We start from the raw sequence: 23016 nt of genomic DNA, 5'->3' as shown, positions 1-23016 counted from the left end.
ACACTATATAGAAAAATTATTTTCACCCTTAATACAAATTCACACCACATTTCCCATCTCAAATTTTACTACTAGAAACATTGTAAGACCAAAAAAAAAAGTTGCACATAAGGAAATGTTGATGAGAAAGTTTATGAGAAACCTTTGTAAGTTTACACGTGACCACTATCACAGAATTAATTATAGGCTGAGTCTCATCAGTGAACTGAACTTATAAACATTACCTGGATATAATTCTGGGTGAATATTTTCATTGATGGTTATATATATATATTTAAAAAAAAAAAAAAAAAAAAAATCAGTGTTAAAATTAACAGCAATTCAGTTTCAGTACTCTATACTGCACTCATTTCCAATAACACAACTATTGTATGTATTTTGGTGTTTTTCAGTGATCCCTTTCAGAAGAAACTCTGCAACAACATTTTGTTTAAGGGATGGCTTGTTGAATGTACAGTAACTAATTCACCAACACCTCACCTACTTAATGAATAAAGGCACAAGGGGTAATAACAATCAAGTACATATGCTTCAATGTTACAAAACACATGCCTCTTACCCTCCCCATATATATATATATATATATATATATATATATATATATATATATATATATATATATATATATATATATATATATATATATATATATATATATATATATATATATATATATATATATATATATATATATATATATATATATATATATATATATATATATATATATATATATATATATATATATGGTACTGTATCCTGTATCTGACCAGTTTAAATAAAGATAGTAATATGTTATACTGTACAAGATACACTACAACAGCAAGTATTGATAACTTAGAGAAGCATAAGTCTCAATTCTGGATATGTGGAGTTGGAATTCCAGTTTATAAATAACCTCAGGGAGCAATTATTCAATTTGATACACAAATATGTCTTCTATGTGCAATTACCGAAGTGATGCTGAAGGCTTATAAGTCAGCACTCTACATGAATATCAGTCGCTGTCAGAGCTTGAGTCCTGCTGGAGAAAATATAATTAAAGTTATGGAACATTATGACTAGCCTGGAACTAACCCACCACAACATCTCAAACAATCAAGAAGCTCAGAGAACGGTACTGTACTTCTACAGTAGGTGCAATTACTATTTGAATGACAAAAGTTTTTCAATGAATGAAATATGAATATAAACATTCTATTAGTCTCTCTTAAAAATAAAAGTCAACAAAAACCTTTATTCACCAATACTGTAATCCAGAAAATGTGTTGACAAAATGACCAACTTCCATTAGAGCACACTATACCTCCCTCTAACTATATACAGTAAAGACAGTTTCTTTCAGTTAGACCTCCACCTGATGTTTCAAGCCAGTCTATATCTTCTAAGGTTGTCCATCTAATTAAAAATTTTGAAAAAAAAAAATTTAACAAAATTTTTACTTTTTTATAACAGCCCCTCAAAAACATTATTGTTCAGTATATCTAAATATGGTTCGTCTTTAATTATATTTAATACCTATTAAGAGCTACAGTGTACAGGGTGTCTCATTTGTTGTGTAAAATAGGAACATAAATTAACCCCTCTCTTTTTCTTTTTCAAGAGAAGGAAAAAAAATCAACAAAAATGGCAGAGAAATTAACACTAGAGGTAACAATTAGTGTAATTAATATTCCTGTATAGAAAGCCAGATGCTGCACATCAACGAATGAACTTAACAACACCCATATGACTTGGTGTTGTCGATTATATTCTTTTACAACTGAATGGAGTGTAGCAAGTGGTTTTCCATACATGAACATTAAACTGAATTATTCCTCTAGTGTTAATTTTTATGCCATCTTCATTGTTTTGATTCTCTCACCTGAAAAATAAAAATAGAGAGCATTAATTTTCCTATGGTGAAGGACCTATGAGACCCTGCACAAAATACAAAGATGACAAATTAATAAGTAACTCTTGAGGTACAAGTATTCTACACAAGTTAAAATATCTCCACATCACATCACAACTCATTTATAATTACTTCATATAAATATATATTTTTTGGCCTGTAACAATATTCAGTAATCTCTAACCTGCATCATTTAACCAATTTTTCAGTAAATACATAGAGTTGTCACACTAATGTTCTTTTCTTGGTAAATTCCAAAACGGTCATGATTTGAGAGTACAGGGGCCTCTCCCCCCCCCAATTTTGCGGATTTTTATTTCGCGGTCCTCTATTATTCGTGGATGACACCCTGGATGTACCCAAGAATGTCTGTGGTTAGTTTAAAAGTTACCAGCATTTTCGCGGCTGGGACAGGGAGCCATTCGTTCTAGAGACAGTAATTTCCTTTACCTGTATTGTAAATATGTGTGTGTGTGTGTGTACACACAAAACACATAGAAATAAATAATAATTGGAAAATCCTCTAACAAATAATCAGAAAAAAATTTATTATAGATGTGACAGTCTACCCTCAAGTCAATACTTTAGTACTTTATTAATAAAGCACGGACTTGAGGGTAGACTGTCACATTTTTAATAAATTTGTTTCTGAGTATTTGTGAGAGTATTTTCCCATTATTATTTATCTGTATGTGTGTGTCTACACAAAATACAGGTAAAGGAAATAATTGTCCTAAGGACAAACACAAAGGGAATATACATTTCTTTGTACACAGGTAAAAATGTACACCCCCGTCCATAAATGTTATTAAGATTTGGCGATTCGCGGTCATTTTGAGAACCTAACCCCCACGAATTTGGGGTCCCCCTGTACTGTATATCTAAAAAAAATAATCAATAATAACTGGAGTTACCCCTCTTCCTCCCCCCCCCCAGTAAATTCTGTTTAATGCGGGTTTACTGTATTTGTGTCCAGCTTAGCAGTCCATTATCAGTGTCATTCATGAATGCTCTTTAAATGTATAAAAATAACTACACACAATATTCCTGATTCTGATATGTGATGTATCCTAATACAGTATTTAAAATCTGGTATAAAGTTGAATAATCAACTTTAAAGCCAAACAGCATATGATGATGTGCCCTTCACCATTACCCAGACAGCTTAACCAGAAGTAATTCATTCAAGATCAATAGCCACGTGATTTATATATGGGTCACATATGTAGAATAAACAAACCAGTCAACCACCACACATTTCAAATATACTGTACAAAGTATTAGTACAGTATATCAATAAAACTTATATCTACTGTACTTACCATGTCACCAAACTCAACATCTAATATTATACAGGATCATTACTGTAGATTCCTGTGTGATACAGCTATGCCTATGACTCACCCTACGTCGTCTACGGTCCGTCCGTCTTATGTGGTGCCAGAGAACCATCAACATCTGCGTATCCAATCCAGTGAACTCCTCATTGCGCTCCTTATGACGTTTCCTCAGATTTGATTTTACCGTCTGAGGGAGCCACAGAAAATTGGGTTATAATGCAAGTTCATAAATTACTGTAAGCCCCTATTCCAAATGTGGGAGGTTAAGTTTCCAATTACATTTTACACAGTTGATTTTATATTTAGGTTGTCATAACTATAACACAGTTACAGCCCTACATCTCATGAATGTACAATACAGTAACTACCCTGTGGATCCCACAGTTAGGCTCATGTAACTAGTCAGAATCTTATCCAACCTAGGGTTTTCAAACATGTATTCTGTTATCTACTCTACAAAAAATGCTGCAATTATTTATAATAGATAAAAAAATTTTGAGTAACAATGGGCTTGAGTTTAAAATTGATGCATTTGTGGTGTTTCCTGCCACTCACTGGCATCTGCACTGTTAACTAATAGCATCTAGTACCAACAATGAAGAGGATGGTGAGAGGATGAACCTGCAAAGCTGATTCTCATAACAAAGAGTGTCTGACATTCGAAAAAGGCAGGTGAGCGGACACTTCTAAGTAAATTTAATATAAAAAGGTCTAAACACACTACCATCTGCAGTTATTTCCTTGAATAATTTCTTTCCCATAAAATATTATGTTTGCCCAAAACAGATACAGTATTTCCAATACACTAACTTTGAGGATCTTGACCCCTGCGTTGGACAACTCTACTGTACAGGAGGAAAATACACAAAAGTTTTTTCTAAATATTCCCTGCTGAAATACAATACTTGATGGCATGGTGTCCCAGCTACCATAAGGCAAATTTAAAGCAAGTTTTACAGCTGGATGCCCTTCCTATTGCCAACCCATCGATAGAGTGGGAACTGGGCTTGAAACTTGGGACTATCAGGTCCCTAACAACCACTCCATGATGGCTTTAATGATACAGTACTGTACAGTATACTGTATTGAAGCTTACTTGTACAAACATTAAGCCTTTAATATAAAGGACACAATTAGTGTTGAAATTATTTCCCATGCAGAGCAAGGACAAGGTACACCAGTTTTCATGATCACAACTTTATTCCAAATGACCCATAATGTTAAATATTTCTCACTTGTTCTAAATTAGGCAGTGAAGGATCTTCTTCACATGTAGGAACCCAGATTTTTATATCATCATCAAGGCCACTAGTTGCCAGCACTGGGATATGAGGATGTGGTTCCAGGACATTTACCTAAAAAAGATATATGAATACATGATAACAGTTACCGGTATACAATAAGCAATATCCTTCAAGGCTAAAGTTATACTACACACAATATAATTTTCAATTATGGACTTTAATATGATGACCAAATTAAAAAAAAGAGAAAATATTACCACTCCATTTTCATCTCCGGGCATACACTGGACAATGGACTCAGTTTCCCGATGCCAGAAGAATATGTTGCCACAGTCTGAGCCAGATATTACATACTGACTACCAGGCCCAAAGAAGTTTACTCCCTTAACTGTAACAAATAACAGCATAGTAAACAAATACATCAATAATAAAATCTAGAAATTAAGAACAAAAAGTTGATTGAAATTCAAAATAACAATTAAAATATGGTTTATTTGATATACTGTACAGTATAGTCTGGATTTACGCGGTTTTTGTTTACGCATTTGGTCATTTACGCGGTGCCTTGCCAGAATGAAATATTTTAATTACGTACGCGGTAAATTTCATCATTTACGCGGCGAGCGGCTGGAGAGGTCCAGACGCGCCGCTCCATTTTTTATTCATGCGGTCCATTCTTGACCATACGCGGGAAGCGGTGTGGGGAGGGGTGCGCAGTATGTCGCTGTTGCGTTATCGCTGGCGTCATATGACGTATCGGACTATGATTGGGCCACTTATCCTTACCTCCCTCCACCGCTAGCTGTGATTGGTCTATGTTATATGACGTGGCCTGGCACGGGAGAGAAGCTACTGACCTAGCCGCGCCAGTCTCATTGTTCTCAGTCACAGCGTACAGTAGGCTCTCGCCAATAACGTCTAATAGGTGCCTGAAAAACACCGTTATTAGCAAAAACGTTATTTGTGTGACATTGAAATGCATGTAAAAAGGGTTTATTGGTGCCGCCGCCCCAAGAATTTCACCCATTGTTCTCCCTTGAAGCCCTGCCTAACACTTTTTGTTAGCTGAAATAAAAAGATTTGTTATTCAATCATCAGAATAAAAAATTTGAGTAATATAACACTTACCCGTAGCTTGGGGGAGTTTTTGAGGTGCTTGGTGTGTTTATTGTTCCGTGGCTGGGCATGGAGGCTACTGCGTCGAACCTCCGTCCCCGTGCTGGCCTCTCGCACCCGGTTCACCCACTTCCGCTAACACGTCATCAAACCCCGCAAAGTCAAAATCTTCAAGCATTTCCCCAATGTCATCACCAACTTCAAAATCTCTCTGTTGGTCTTCCGCGGCTGGCCAGCGTTGTGAAAGAAAGCAAGTGATGAGTGACTGCTGCCGGGCATTCACTCGCTCGTTGTACTGCGTCTGGTATTTCCTTGAAATAGATTCTATAACTCCAATCACTTGCTCCCTTTCACCTGATTCACTCTCAATGTCTTGGATCATCTCTTGAAGGCTTGTAAAGACACCCAATAAGAGTGACAGCTTCTGTGTCGTCACATATCTCAGCTCGGTCTCCCCTGCACCACTCGCTGCATCACCACTCTCACCACCTTCTTCATCCTCCAGGAGATCCTCGACGTCATTTGTGTTACCTTCTTGCATCATTTCCTCTTTATCTTCCCGAGTCACTTCTTGAAATCATGGGGCTGAGATACTACAGACGGTTTCCAACACTTGGTTCATTAGCTCTGCTGGCTGCTGTCTCTTCGTCTCGGCAGACTTGAGTTGGGGCAGGAGTGCTGACCAGGCATGCCTAACGGTTGCTTTCGTAGTATTTACCCAGGCTTTTACAAAGAAATTGACTGCCTGGCGAATGTTATAATTTTTCCAGAAGGCAGTAACAGTCATTGTGGAGGTTGAAGGTACGCCAGGAGGAGTGGAGGCGGAGGCTGTGAGTGAGCCAGGCAGAGTAACGGAGGCGGTGAGCGAGTCATGCGGAGCAGCGGAGGCGGTGTGTGAGCCAGGCGGAGAAGCGGAGGCGGCAAGGGGTGGACCCTCCTCCTCCTCCTCCTCGCTACTGCTCACAGTTTCAGAAATTTCCTTTACTTCTTCTTGCTTATCAGTTTTCTTCCTCATCTTGTCATGGACATATTTGTAGTACAGCAACTTTACATTCGCTATGATTTCTTGGTCTAGTGGCTGTATTTTGAAGGTTGTATTTGGTGGTAGAAACACAACCTCAACGCTAGAGTGACATCCTACTAGAAATCGTGCATGACTGGGGGCATTGTCTAGAAAGAGCACCACTTTGAAGGATACATTCTTCTTCCGGCAGTATTCTTTGGCATCCTTAACAAAACAATCATCAAACCACTTCTTTGATAACTCCGTGGACATGTAGCCTTTATTTGTCTTTTCCCAGTAGACATTCAGTTTGGACATATCACATCCCTTGTAAGCTCTTGGTATTTTATATTTGTAGATCACCAGAGGCTTCATGAGGCATTCACCTGAAGCATTACAGGTTAGGAGGACACTAAAGCGATCCTTTGCCATTTTCACACCTTTTGCCTGTTTTTCTTTTTTAGAGATAAATGTTACTTTGGGGGATTTTTTCCAAAACAACCCGGTCTCGTCACAGTTAAAAATCTGATCCAGGGTATAACCTCCCTCTTGAATGATTTGATTGGCAATTTCAGGGAAGGAATCTGCAGCCACTGAGTCAGCAGACGAAGCCTCACCCTGATACTTTGCATACTTTGTGCCACTTCTAATCTTAAACTTATGCAGCCACCCTACTGAGGCATTGAAAGGACGGGGAGGCTTAATGTTTTTCTTTCGAGCTACACTTGCACTGTCTTTCATTCTACAAGCTAACCATTTCACAAGAAAATGCTCTGTAATCACTATCAGCCTGTTTCTATCACTTTTATCATTCATAGCTCGCCTTGCATTTCCATCACTACCGAAATATTTCTTAGCCAGCGCAATATTCTTCTTGGTCTCTTCTAAGTTCCTCTTAATATTTCACACTGTAGACTCAGGACAGTTCAATTTCTTCACAATATCAATGTTCCGTGCGCCACTTTCAATGAGCTTAACAATCTGTTCTTTATCTGTGACCGAGTAGGCACGCTTCTTGTGGCTTTGTCTCTTAGCTTTGGGGTCTTTTTTCTCATTCACTTTAAAAGTTCCCGGGCATTCAGGCGGTAAATAACTCCCTCCACCACCTCCCCCAGCCCCCACAGGCAAAAACACGGAAGCCATTGTTGATCACCGACCCTCGCAACCACTGGTTATAGAGGCGAAAATCTCACACGTGGGAGCAGCTCTGTATTCCACAGAGCGTGTGCGAGAGTGGGAGTGAGGCAGAGCGGACAACTACGTCATCAACATGGCGGCCAAACAAACGCTATCATTGATGCGCTCGGACGCTTCCCGCGAAATCTAATCTCCGTTATTCAAGAGAATCCAGACGTTGTTATTGAAAATGGGTATCTATTGTAACTTACCATTAATGTCGAAAACGTTATTGTGGAAATCTTTATTGGCGCGATCCTACTGTATACTGTTCTCTCTTGTGCCCGCAAAATCTGTTCAACAATGGCTTCCGCTGGACCCCCAACCACCCCAGAAAAACCTTGCATTACCTGAACCAAGCCGCCCCAAGCCCAAGAAGATACGAGGCGCCCTAAGTTACGAAGTAAAGTACAAAATCGTTCAGGAGTTGGAGAAAGGAACGAGACAAGTTGATTTGGCGCGCCAGCATGGCGTGAACGAATCTACGATCCGGACGATCAAGACTGATGCTGCTAAGATTAAAGAACACATGAGCATCACAAAGTCTGCAGATGCTTCAATGGTGAAGTATTGTCAGAATAAGGTGCTGCTCAAGACTGAGAACTTACTGGTGAGCTACTTACTTCGTCAAGCAAGACGTAACATGGCTGTGGACACGCGGGCAGTGCAGGACTACGCTCGTGAACTGTACTCATCAGTGGTGCGCAAGATGGGAATTGAAGAGCCCAAACCCTTCACTGCTTCCTCTGGGTGGCTGCAAGGATTTAAGAAACGGAACAAGATAACCAACATTAACATTGTTGGTGAAGGAGCCAGTGCTGACCATGCTGCCGCCATGGATTTTCCTCTATTCTTACGAGAAGTTATGGAGGAAGGACAGTACACCGACGACCAGGTGTTCAACATAGATGAATCCGGTCTGTTTTGGAAAAATTACCTTCCAAGACCTTCATTGTCAAGTCTGCCAGCAAGTGTCGGGGCCGGAAGTTGCAAAATGAGCGCATTACCCTCCTGTTTACCACTAATGCCTCCGGTACCTGTAAGCTCAAGTTGTTGGTGATCCACACAGCCAGCAAGCCGCATGCCTACAAGAACATGAACATGACCAAGCTAACTGTCCACTGACTAACCTCACGTAAGGCGTGGAAGTTCACTGGTCTGTCCCTTTCCTGCTTTGACGACTGTTTCGTCCCCGACGTGAAGAAATTCTGCGCGCAAAATAATGTGCCATTCAACATTTTGTTGCTGCTTGACAACGCACCAGGACACTCGCCCCTTCTGTTGGATCGTCACCCCGGTGTAAAAGTGGTTTTCCTTCCTCCCAACACTACGTCGTTAATCCAGCCCATGGACCATGAGTTGATATGCAACGTGAAGGCTGCATTCTCCGCAAAGAAGCTTAAGCTCCTGAACGAATACACCAACACCAAGGATGAGTTGCGTAAACTTCTGAGTGGCACAGATAGCGAGAGCGACGATGAGGATCCAGAACAAGAGTTGGCGGAGCATGAAGTGCGAGTTAAACGGTTTTGGAAAATGTTTAACGTAAAGAAAGCTGTTGATTTCTTGGTGGAGGCATGGGGGCAGCTGTCTGTGGCAACGATTCGTCACGCGTGGCGGCATGTGTTGCAGGGTATCCCAGGTGGGAGGCAGAGGCAACCTGTGGCTAGTGAGGTTCAGTCTGTTGCAGTGGAAGTGGACCTTGCAAGAGAAGCTGCACAGAGTGTTACAGCTGTAGGCTTCTCCGAGACCACCAACGAAGACATCATGGAGGTAATCAGGGATCCTGAGGTGACTGCCGACGAGATGGTGCGGCAGCACGAAAACAGAAGTTAACACATGGTGATGTAAAGGATGCTATCGAGTTTGCCGAGAAACTCAAGCTCACCCTTTCCAAAGAACCTGTCAATCACCGATATGAAGTCTTCAATAACCTTCTAGACCAAAGTATGGAACAGTACATCAAGATGTATCACGACCACATCAACACTAGCCGTCAGCGTAACATCACCGACTTCTTCGCCTGCAACCCACCACAGCCAGCCCAAGTCAGTGATAGTGACAGTGATGGTGACAGTGATGGTGACTTTGAGGGGTTTGTCAGGGAGGCCCTGACATCTGTGGTGGATAGTGATAGTGATTCACCTGAGGGCCACTAATCTGCCCTCTGCCTCGGAACCAGCCCCCATCCACGTATGCCGACCCATCTCTTCTACTAACGTAAGTGTTGAACCTTGATTTTTCTTTTACCTGGTACAGTATATTATTCTCTTTTTGATATTTCTCTTCTATATTATGTGTGTGTGCATACCATCATAAAATTAAGATATTTTTACTACAACGTACGTATTGTCGGAAAAAGTGGAGTTGGGGGTTGTTACGCGGACCTCCACGGGTTCAACTGACCACGTAAATGCAGACTATACTGTAATAAGAATGTCCAGCAGCATCATTGCTTTCACTCTCTCTTATAAAACTTGGTGGCCAGAATCAAGAAGAGACACTTAATGGTAACTTTAGTGTACCATACATAATACAGAGAATGGAGAGAGCATAACACATATAACCATAGCTTTATACATGATGCTGTGAATAAAGTACAGTATATGAGCAGAGCAAATTAAAGAAGAATTGTGCAGAACATTTAGCAGGTGATAATATCTACCCCACGACAACTACTAACATACACACTTGGCCAGCATCATAATGATGACTGTAGCAAAGTCAATTAAGTTTAGGTACAGTACAGTTTTCAGGTACTTTTTTATAGTAATCAACAAAATACCTGTAGCATTGTTGCGGTGGCCAGAGTATCTATGGGCAGCATCAGCACCCTCAGATAAAGACGTATCGAATAAGTAAATATCATCATCATTGTATGATGCCAATATGGCATCTCCATTACCACTATACACTGCACAAGTCACTGTTGGAGTTGGTGAGGCCTCGTACTGAAAGAAACAGTTACCAGAGTTGAATCTTAGAGCTAAAATACAGTATTTACCAAAAATAAAATAAATAAAATAAAAATAACCAAACTACCACTTATTTTTAGTCTCAAATGAAAATGGTTACTTTGTAAACATGTTATATTTGAGCTTGTACATTTACATAATAATACTGTGCATAAAGAATAAATGATCACCAAGGAAGGGAGTGTATGTATATGTGTGTGTGTGTGTGTGTGTGTGTGTGTGTGTGTGTGTGTGTGTATTAGCTGTAGACTGTCAAAAGCATGTAGGCTTCCCTTAATTATGAATTAAAATGAACTCTTATTTTTGCCACAGACCTTACCAAGTGGCCAAAAGGAACAAGTACAGTACTATATAAACATGAGTAGCAATTTGTCAGGCAGATACAGTACGTACTTCAATACTGGTACATTTGGTTACAGTCACTATTTGAGTTGCTTCTTTGCCAAGAACTCCTATTTCTGCTTTATTCATTTCATGCAGCTTAATAAAAGGTAAATGCTTCACCCCAATAGACAATACATCATCCACTACTGTATAAATGCTTCAGGCAAAACTGTAAGCTGTCTTTCTGATATCAATTACCAAATGTATCATAACCAATGTACTGTGTTTGGAAATTCTGGGGATGAAACAGCAGTGATTCACTGAAACAGACCGCAAGATCATGATTCAATAGGTAATAATTTATTCACGAATTTTAACACAATTTACAATCTCTTATTTTCTAAGTCATATTAATCATTAAAATTTATGCAACACAATATCAGACTCATATAAACACATGTAAATATTATGCATTTATAACCCTTAAAAATGGGTTGAATACCAGGGGGAGGGGGTGGGGGGGGAAGTTACTTGTGAGATGATTAGCACCAGTGATCATCATCTTCATGTCTGAGTTGTCAAATGCTCTGGAGTTGTGCATGTTGTGGTTTACTATTGAATATTAAAGTTAGAATATGTAATATGGCAACAATATGTGGCAGTTAATGATGATGTGGGTGTACTCCTCAGAGTACTGTCCAAAGAAAATATATTTCAAATTTTCAATATAGGTCAGTTAAAATCAATGTTGTATCATACATATCTGTAACAGCATTTAAAGCTCGACTTGAAAAAATAGTAAAACAGCGAATGTTTTTACCCTTTAAACATTTTGAAGAATATTTAAAAACTAGAGAACATTGACATACATAACATGTCTTTATACAGTACGATGAAACTTACCAGGTGACGAGGGCAATATTTAAAGACTGGGAAGCTCAGGTTTCCACAACGTCGATCATACACTCGAACATACTGATCATGGCCACTAACACAAAACTGGTTTTCATTGACTGGGTGAGCATGTATGCTGTAGAGAGAAACATGACCACCAGAAACATCTTTCACCAGAGCAACCCTGTAACAAACATAAAGGTCATCCAGTTGTGTCCTGAAACTGAAAACTGGTGCGAAAAACTACAACAAAAACTTAATAATCCAGACTAAATTGGGTTGAGATCAGTCCACAAATAATATTTCCTGAAATATCCGAGAAGTGCTCTTAAGTGTATGAAATAAACCCATTTTCAGCCAAAGTATGAATACTTACATTCATTTAATGAACATTTACAGAACCCTGCTGTTTCATGTTCCAGTAAATATGATAAACAAATGCAATGAAAAACATTAACAAACAACTTACAAAAATTTGGAAGCTAACAACTTTACATCATATGAGCTGCAGAAATTTTGTTTATGAAAATCCCAGCTTAAGATTTTAGTATGGAGAAAATACAGATTTTAAACTTGATAATACGAAAGAGGAATTTTCAATACTGCTATCATATGTTATTGAAACATCAAGAAGAGTGTTAGATGAAAACTTCTTAAGAATGGTTAACCGAGTATAGAACAGCAGCTGTTACCGGTACAGTATTTAATTGAATACATAAAAGAAAGGGTACAGGAAGACAGCAATTCTTCACATACATGGAGTTGCAAGGAGCCATTAATGTTGCATAAAGCAATTCTAAATGAAAAAGTGAGAGGAAGCAAGCATAGAAATGATAAAGAAGGAAGAGAGGGTAAAAAGAGGGAAAAGATGGACAAGAGGAAAAAGAGGATGTAGAAGAGAAACAAAAGAAACAAGAGTAAATGAATCATTATTTACCTGGTGGGCTGTTCTTGTCTAATATCTATATTAAGTACTACTGCATCTTCTCCAGCAGATAATACAACATGTGGGGAGGTAGGAAGTGTTGCTAGTTTGTGCGCTGGGCCACGGTGCTTGGCTAGTTTTCTGGTTGCTTTACATACGCCCGTTGATGAAAGTTCTGCTAGACGTACTTGTCCATCACGCGCACATGATACAATGTGTGTATCTCCACTCAAGGGTAGGAACTTACTCTGTAATAAAGGAATTTTCAAATTCAAACATTATGTTTTGCATAGGCATTTAATTAGTACTGTACTGTTATGTAAATTTTGAAAACAAAATAATTCATTAGCTTCATAAGACATACACAGGAACTTCAAGAGGTTTTTATAGAAGTTAGTATGCTCCACCTAGTTGTGGATGACATACATCATACACAGTAACAATAACCATATACAAAAAGACTGAACAGGGTATGTTGTGAAATTCTCCAATACCACAATATCACTGTTTCAACTGTTCGTGAATTTTTTTTTAAAGAATACTATTAAGTGTATCAATTAAAGTGCAGTATACTGTATTATAAAATATGTAACTAAACAATAAATATACTTTCAAGAGCAAATCAATTTATTCATTTAAAACTGGCCAACATCATCATACCAGAAATCAAGAACAGCCTACATTTTTCATTTCACTGAACCAGAGTTTTTCAAAGAAATAAAATGTGTATATGCTGTATATGTATATAAACTGACCTGGAACACGTTGTTTCGATGTCCACTATAGAATGTGATCAATGCCTTTTCTCGAGCCCAATCCCATACAGCAATTTGAAAGTCATCTGACCCACTAGCCAGTCTAGTTCCAGTGGAATTAAAGCTTAGAGCATTGACACATCCCCTATGAAATTCCATTTTGTACATGAGCTCTAGACGTTTAGGCACGTGGAGGGAGTCATAATAATGGTGGCTGAACAAGACAGATGATTGATGCTTGGCTCTCCCACCTATCTGCCTGTAAATTGAGGAATAACCTTCTTTAACCATCAGATGTATATGTCAATAGCACGTTCAATGGCAACAATACCTATGAACTTCAAATAAAGCACACAATGAGCATGTCTATAGCATATAGAATTCCTACCAGTATTTTTATATGACATGACTTACCACCAAATGGCAGTTCCCTTTTACCTTAACAATAAAAAAGTACAGTATGTTCTGTATATAGTAAAGCTTCTCAAAGCCATAATCTAAGGCAACACTATTTCAATAAGGATCAATTTTGGAGGGTTGTGGTTTACAAAAATGAACAAGACCAGTCTCAAAGCAACAAGTTCTCTCAGTTCCCATGATAAATTTACCCTCAAAGTTAATACTTTTGCAGTATCTGCCACATGAGGATACCATTATACAGCTGTAACTATATCAGTGGTCAACTGTAGTTAAACATTGTGTAATTGTTAATTATGCTGTGTTGGGGAGGTTATATGTTGACTGTTGCATTACAAAGTCAGTTTGCTTGAGAAATTAATTGAAGAATATAAACTTACGTCAATTCTATTCTCATATTCAGCAGTTATGAATGTAATTACAGTTATTCCTTCATTAGTGGGCGATGTACTGTATTGTGATTAAACAATACATAACAGTTAATTACATTGTGTTAATGAGTGTTTATGCACCATGATTACAAGCTGTGACTTATATACAGTGAATGTTGCGATAAAACTGTACTGCATAGCCATATATACTGCTAGAGTAAGGTGTGTGTGTGTGTATTGTATTAAACATGCCAAACCATACTAAGAAATCTTCCAGATGTAAAAGCCAGAAACCTCTGGAGATTCTGACTTGCCTATCTTAGTTTTGCATGACACATGGTGAAGAAGCTCAATTTTCATGCTGTAAACAATATTGCCTGTTGCAGTGTGTGTCTGCCTACAACTTCTGGTGATTACAGCTTAATTTTTGTGTACACCTATTCTATTAGAGATATGATATTATTAAAATCCATGGTTACAGAACAATACAAGTCTAAATCAGCATTACAAGTACTTAAAGATAATTAATGTTGTAATTTAGAGGTCTATATCAGTAATTTAGAAAAAATAGACCCCTGAAAAACTCATAGCAGCAATACACTATAGAATATATCATTTGTTATTCTATAGAGACTTTATAATATAAGTACAGTAAATACAAAATGAAGACCAGAAACCGTGGTTGGAACTCACTAACCAGTGTAGGAACTGAGGGAAATGTACTAAAAGATTTAATATTTACTTTTAACCAAGTACTGTACACATTTGTGGGTAGCAATACAGGATGCATCTCTTAGATTCACAGCATGGGGAGGAAGGGAGGGAAAGGAGGGGGAAACATAAAATCTAGGTCAATAATGACTAAGAGGTAATCATCAAACTATGGTATCACTGATAGTAAAGTGCAATTGGGTTTCACAACATAAATCAAATAGCTATAGTAATTTGTAAAGCAAAAACAATAACATCAAATGTTGATTATCAAACTTGTCTCGGATATTGTTATGATATACTGTATTCATAATCAAATTTGTTTAAAATTCATGGTTACCCGGTATCTGTTAAAGTTCTAAAGTTCACAACTCCTGGAAATGTGGACAAAGATGAAAACAAGCATTCCTAAGTACATGTACTGTATTGTACCCTCTCAGGACTGAGGAACAATACAACCATTAAAGAGAGGAACAATGGACAAAACCTTTTTAACCTTACCATTATAACTGGCTAGTGTTTCTGTAGGTATGAGAGTACAGTACTTGATGTAACATAGAATAACAAATCTTTTGATGATTAAGCAATATGAGTTAAGCAATAATATGAAAATGTAATCCAAGTGACGATGAACCTTAACATTCTTCTAAGTCTCACTAATACACTATACTATATTATTTTTATAAATGTAGCCAGAAAAAGGTATCAGAAACAGCTAAACTCCTGGGTACTGGTGAACAAGTTAGAAAACACAGGCCAGAAGTACTGACTAACCTTTGGATAACTTGCTCAACAAAATTCCACTCGTGTTTTGGTTTGGGACGTTCCTGAATTCTTTTAATTTCTTTGGCAATAGCTTCTTCAGCATCCATCCGCTGTGATTCATCTTCTAAAATATCCTGAATGCTTCTACGACGTCTTGTATCATCAGAATCTGAATCTGTGTCAGACAGCAGACCACCAAAAATTGTTTGTCGAGTGTGAGGCCTTTCACGCCGACGTTCTGAAGCTGGTGAATCATCTACAAAATAGATGTAATTTAAAAATTCCCTCATGCTCCACAATGACCCACTTAATCAATACTCCACAAGAAGCACCTGAACCTAACCATCAGCAACTCACTTCTATCTAAAACTCTCAATGTAAATAACACGTCCAAAATGAAAAGTGTAATATTTAACTGTCTTAAAAGATCCCCATTACCAAAAGTAACAGGAGCTACCTGAAGACAATGGAGCTCACCTGCAGTTGTATATAATTCAACATGTTTTCATTTTGGAAGATGAATACAGGTTGCAAGCTGATGACTGTAGAATATTGCAGTATCAGTATTGTAGAGCCATAGTTGGAAGTACATTATAGTACAGAATAACACAATATTACTTATATAGTATTTGCTAGAGAATATGTAAGGTTTCTTTTTTCAAGCTGCTAATTAAATTTCATCAGATACCATACAAATAAAATCTGATGAATGTAGCAAACTGTAACTTACATCTCCCAATAGGCAAGTCACTAGAACAACCTACTTTTAGGTTAAAGTGATATTAGTTTTAAAAAGTTTGACTTTCTGTCCTTACTTGATTATGCACAGTAAATTTGGTGATTTTAGCATGTGTGATATACTGTACTGTTATCCCCACTCCCCACATATAAAGGTCATTATATATATATATATATATATATATATATATATATATATATATATATATATATATATATATATATATATATATATATATATATATATATATATATATATATATATATATATATATATATATATATATATATATATATATATATATATATATATATATATATATATATATATATAACTTGGTTATCGCGATTTTCGTTATCACGCCTCCATTAAAATCTGCACACCTGCTGTTATAGCACATTTTTCAAGCCGAGAATTTTGTTATCACTCAGTTGCCTCCAGGTGTATTGTTACCCCCTTGCTTCGCCTACATCTATTGAGGATAAAATCTTTCACCTACAAATTGACAATAACACATTTGCTGTAATCAGACATATTTAAGTTGACTCAACAATTGCAACCCCAGTTGCAATTTCATATTCTGTGTCATTACTAAGGAATTACGATGTCTCGGGTGCACTCTAAGATTGAGAGAAAACGTAGGACTCAGGCGTCCTGAAGCGATGAGAAAACGGACTCCTCAGACGGGGGACTCAAATAAAGAAAGCATAGCTACATGTTTTGTGGACTACAGTATTGAGCGTACCCTTTTCATCACTTTGTAATAAACCTAGCCATGCCTATGTGTGTTTCTGATACTTACCATAACATTATCTATATCTTCAGTGGGTCTAAATGGTCATAAAATGGGAAAATTGGGTGCCTGGAACCAAATTAGAATAAATCCCATAGGTTCTGTACAGTACTTTCGTTATCGCGTTTTTCGTTATTACACACTCGGCTCGGTCCCAATTAGGTGTGATAACCAAGGGATGACTGTATATACAATACATACAGAACATACAACTGGCAGAAGTGCTGAACAAAAAAAATAAATAAATAAAAAAAGGCAAAGGGAAAAATAAGAAAATGTGATCCAAATTTTGGGGGATTTTCCAACTTCTGAAATTTAAGGTCCCATCCAGAAATCATCTGAATTTTCAAAATTTTAAAATCATATAATCCTGCACATGGAGTCTGGTGACTAATATACAGTACAGTGACCCCTCCATTAACGAACTCAATCCGTTCCAGAAGGTCATTCGTTAACCAAAAAGTTCGTTAACCGAAACCATTGTTTCAATGGGTTTTTGGGTAATTGGTTCCAGCTCACCGAAAATTTCCTAAATTCAACAAAAATGGTAGAAAAGTTCACTTACTTTGAGGTGTGTATGTAGAAGGCTCCTGGATGATGATGATGATGGGATTTAGAATGGGGGTGGAGGAGAAGGAAGAAGAGAAGGCATTGGGGTGGAAGAGAAGTCACCCCATGGCGCCATTTCACCCATAAAATTTTAGCTCTCTTGGTGTAATTCAAGATTAGTTTCTTTAAATCAACACTGCACTGCATTATATATTGTCAATATGTAAATTATATTTCAAAATGACCAATAATTTGCTTGGAAACACAGAAAAAAAGCGTTTAGTTGAAGAGAGTCTCAAGCAAGATGTTACCTCCAGTGAAAACAGAGAGAGACTAACTCCTGTTATGCTGTGTTAAGAGGCTGGATGCCGCGCATTAAACTAGTCACTTTACCTTCAATTATGTTCAATACGTAATTGTTAAAATGACTAAAAAATTGAATATTAAACTTATAAAATTATTGAATAGTATAAACTTCTTGATATTTACTAAAATAGTAAGGAATTTAAGCCCTAGAACCGATTAATGTATTGGCGGACTGATACTAAAGCCGGTTGCCCGGTCAGTGCAAGCGAAAACATGTTGAGGTCGGTTCGTAAGAACTTCGTTAACTGAATTTTTTTTCGTTAACCGAATTGAAGATCCTTATGAAAGGCAGTTCGTTAATCGAAATTACGTTAACCGAGGTGTTCGTTAAACGAGGGGTCACTGTATAGCATTAATGTAGAAGCCAAATGTAACAGTGACCTAATTCCCTAAGAGGTTACGAGGAGCTAGTACACAAAATTTGGTGGTTGTTGTATGTTGAACTAGTACAGTACTGAATCAGAGATGGATATAAAATTTACCATGATCTAATTCTCCCATTAAACAGGTCACAGTGCATTGTTTCCCGAGAGGTATTCAAGTATCATTAGATGACAGCCCACAAGGATTGGTGACATATTAGGTTTCATGACTGAAACATGACCTCAAATATAAATGGTTTACATTTGTTAAAGCCAATGATAACAACAATGAAGATAGATATACTGTACTGTACTTTAGCATCATCCCTCAACATTTCTGGAAAATTCAACAAGCTTTTGAGAAACGGCTCGTCATTACTATTACGGCTACTTTGTTAACGGATCTGAAAAATTCACTAAAAAATAATGACTGTTTACAACACTACCAAGTGATTGCATGGGTGCTTTAAATTTTCAAATAGTTGGGGATATTTTAAATCTAGTCTTTCTAAATGTCAACAGAGCAAAGTGATGGTGTAAAGGTACAGTACAATGTATACAGTACATATGTATATGTATAAAGTTTTCTGATGAGGGAAATTGACATCAATTTTTATCCAGTCAATACTAAAGTGCAGTACTGTACTGTACAGTATTATGAAACCTGCACCATCCTAAACTTCTGTTCAGGTAAACTGAACTGATGTTCCCAAACTACAGTATACAGTAAGTCCTTGCTTAATGTCGTCCCGCTTAACATTGTTTCAGTACTACGTCGCTGAACTTTAGAGACCAAAAATTTGTTTTATGTCTCGGTGATCCGATACTACGTCGTTTTGAGTCTTCATGGACTACTTACTACAGCGCATCACCTGCTCTTGTCTGGCCAAGCTACGCTCTCTAGGCTAGGCGCGCTGCCCTCACTCGCGGAACATCACAGCGTCCCCAAACGACGCCAAGCCGGTCTCTGTTACGACTTCACATCATTCGTGTGTGCTTAAGTGATTTTGCTCTAAAACTGTACTCTAACCATTCGAAATGGCTTCCAAGCGCCCATCAAGTGCTACTGATGCTAGTGTAGAAGAGGCAATGTAAGACCATTACTCTTGCTACGAAAATGGATGTATTAACCCAATTTAAAAAAGGGGAACGTGCTGTGGACATAGCCGCTGTGCTTGGTCTAACCCCCACAAAGGTGTGTACTATCCGGACCAACGCTGACAAGATTAAGGTTAGTGCTGGAAGTGGTTCTTCTCTGAGTGCTACTGAGACGACTCGTACTAGAAGCACTGTGATAGAGAAGGTGGAAAAGATGCTGGCAATGTGGATGGAGGACCAGAATCAACGCAATGCCCCAGTGAGCCTTATGGTTATCCAGCAGAAGGCCAGATCCTTGTTCGATGACTTAAAAGGCAGAAGAGGGTGAAGGATTGAAGGAAGAGACCTTTACGGCCAGCCAAGAAAGGTTTCAACGTTTTAAGCACCGTTATAACTTCCATAATACAGTATTAAGCTGCCAGTTCAGATACGGTTGCTGCTGAGACATTCCCATCAGAATTCAAACGGATTATCCAGCAAGGAGGCTGCTCACCGAAGCAAGTCTTCAATGTGGATGAGACTGGTCTCTTTTGGAAGAGGATGCCTGAGAGGACCTACATCTCCAAGAAGGAGAAAAGAGCGCCACGTTTTAAAGTGGCAAAAGATCGCTTGACACAAACGTTGCCAGTGACTTCAAGCTAAAGCCTATGCTGATTTCTCACGCTGCCAACCCACGGGACCTGAAAGGTTACTCTAAGGATCACCTTCCTGTCATTCACAAGGCAAACAAAAAGGCATAGATAACCAGCACCATATTTAACCAATGGTTAAACGTGTACGCCATCCCTGCACTGAAGGAATACTGCCTTAACTTCAAAATTCTTCTGATCCTTGACAATGCTCCAGTTCATCCTCCTTATCTCAACGACTTGCATGACAGTGTAAAATTTGTATTCCTGCCTCCCAACACGACAGCACTGATGAAGTCTAAGAACAAGGCGCCATCGCCACATTCAAGGCGTATGATTTACACCCTACCATGGCCCAGCTGTTCAAGGCTATAGACGCAGAAAATAAACCAACGATCCAAGAATATTGGCGCGGCTTCAACATTCTTCATGCAATTGACAACATTGGCGAGGCATGGGAAGAGGTTTCCTAGAGTTGCCTGAATTGTGTGTGGCGTAAACTGTGACCCGAGTGCATCAACAGGTTTACGGGATTCACCGACTTAGTCCCAGCTGTTAATAGGGTTATCCTCAGCTCGGCTAGACAGGCAGGCTTTGATGAGTTGGAATCGGAGGATATTGAGGACGTCCTGGCATCCCATACAGAAGAGCACACCAACGAAGATCTGCAACAATTAACAGAACACAGCCCCGTTGAAGACGACGACGACAAAGAACCTCAACGAACGCTAACTTCCAAGAGGTTAGCAGAATCATTGAACATGTTCCAGCAAGCAATGCAAATGCTTCTAGATAACGACCCAAACAGAGAACGTAGCTCAATGGTTCAACGCAGCATTGAGGACAGTCTTGGTTGCTATACTGAAATCTACAAGATGATGATGAGTAGCACCAAGCAGTCAACACTGGGTTCATTTTTTCGTCTCGAGACGGCAGAAGGAGCTTCTTCACAACAGCCGGCAGCCGAGGAGGAGCAAGCAACAACGGAGGAGGAGCAAGCAGCGGCGGAGGAACACCAATTAGAGCAGGAGGAAGAGGAGGCAGCCGCAGAGTTCTCAGTGACTCACTGCCCTCCACCTCCGCTCCCACCCTTCTCCTCCTTCACTCCACTACCCACCACACACTCGCTCTACCACCTCCGCCCATCGATGAGTACCAATACAAACTCAGTATTGTACTGTAGTTTATATACTATTCTCTATAGAAATGGCAATGATTTTTTGTACTGTACTGTATATGTAACCTTTCTTCATGGGGCAAAGGGAGGCTCAGGAAAGTAACTCATGTATTTTATCTATTTCTTATGGGGAAAATTGATCCGCTTAACATTGTTTCGCATAATGTGTTTTCAGGAGCGTAACCCCGACTTTAAGCGAGGACGCCCTGTATTACTAAATCGGTAGCTACTACAGCATAGTACAGCAGTGTACTGTATACAGTACAGTATATCTAAATTTATGTTTTTTAGTTTTCCATTTCGTAATTCCTTCAGTCTACAGTTCCCAACATATCGATTTCAATAATTCGGAACACAACCTGTCTCAAAAATAAAAATTCAATTCACTATATAGTTTTTATAAGTCTTTAGTACAATGCCATGTACACTCACTAAAAAAAATATTCTGCACCCTTGGCTCTAAAACCATCCACAATTATCACTGCGACAGAAGCCGTGATGAGTGTTATCAGATTTCTTGGTCCGGTGTATTATATTGTATAAACCCGTAAAGGTGAAAAATAATCTTTTAGTGAGTGTACAATACCCCAATAAGACCCTTGCCAAAATACCAATATTCTTAAGGATGGATCCCTGCCCAATACTCATATATACCCACTGACATGTCATGAAACAATGCATGACTAAGGAATAAAGATAAAACATAGTCATACAGGATGATAACTGTTGTGTGGGGATGTTAATTTATATCTTATTATAGTTGAATCTTAGTTATATAGCAATGGGGGGGGGGCTTGTATGTGGTGCCAGTTAATCAAATAGCTATGACAGTTAATAAAGAATTACTCTTGCCAAAGGAATTCAATACAGGTACAGTCTCGTTCAAGATTCTTCGAACACTGCTGGAGACAGCTGGCAACTCAAGGCCGTTTGTTTACTATAGTACGTAGTAAAAATTATGAATGAATGTAAAAGTGATTGGTGATTGGTTTACTTAGTTCCCCATTGCTTAATTAATGGTTGGGCTTATTACATTATACTACGTACTATAGTAAACAAACGGCCTTGAGTTGCCAGCTGTCTCCAGCAGTGTTCAAAGAATCTTGAACAAGACTGTACCTGTAAAGTATTCACCAATTAAGTAGTAGTAGCAGTGTACAGATGACACTCTTCTTTCTTGAATATTTTATGCACTACGTATAAGCGTACAGTTAAGTTTAATCTAATATGAATAATCAATTAGTGTACATCATTGATTAAAAATATTTAACAATACAGTACAGTACTGTACACTTATTAAATTGTGCTGGATAGTGGAGTGCCACATAAGACAGATTTTACAGTGTATTTGAAAACTATTTAGTATAAGAATATTGGCAGATCTTGTGTTTAA

The 23016-nt window shown here is 38.3% G+C and overlaps 1 protein-coding gene across 6 annotated transcripts in view; it reads right to left on the bottom strand.

Annotated features, from left to right (window-relative positions):
* LOC121871486 (DDB1- and CUL4-associated factor 8-like) overlaps positions 1-23016 on the bottom strand; it is a 53401-nt gene that overhangs the window by 12154 nt on the left and 18231 nt on the right. For 4 of the 6 annotated variants that reach the window (XM_042373849.1, XM_042373848.1, XM_042373850.1 and 1 more), the window contains 8 exons: positions 15920-16166; positions 13647-13905; positions 12904-13139; positions 11976-12150; positions 10559-10724; positions 4736-4866; positions 4470-4589; positions 3299-3421 (listed from right to left, as the gene is read on the bottom strand). In XM_042373849.1, the coding sequence (XP_042229783.1) occupies positions 3299-3421; positions 4470-4589; positions 4736-4866; positions 10559-10724; positions 11976-12150; positions 12904-13139; positions 13647-13905; positions 15920-16166 (1457 nt within the window). Of the gene's footprint in view, positions 1-953; positions 1025-3298; positions 3422-4469; positions 4590-4735; positions 4867-10558; positions 10725-11975; positions 12151-12903; positions 13140-13646; positions 13906-15919; positions 16167-23016 lie in introns of all 6 variants that reach the window. The other 2 variants (XM_042373852.1, XM_042373853.1) reach the window with 2 other exon arrangements.

Source organism: Homarus americanus, unplaced genomic scaffold (assembly GCF_018991925.1).
Source record: "Homarus americanus isolate GMGI-L3 unplaced genomic scaffold, GMGI_Hamer_2.0 scaffold45698, whole genome shotgun sequence".
NCBI lineage: Eukaryota > Metazoa > Arthropoda > Malacostraca > Decapoda > Nephropidae > Homarus > Homarus americanus.
Note: the sequence above shows the minus strand (reverse complement) of the source record. Positions and strands in the feature narration are given on the sequence as shown.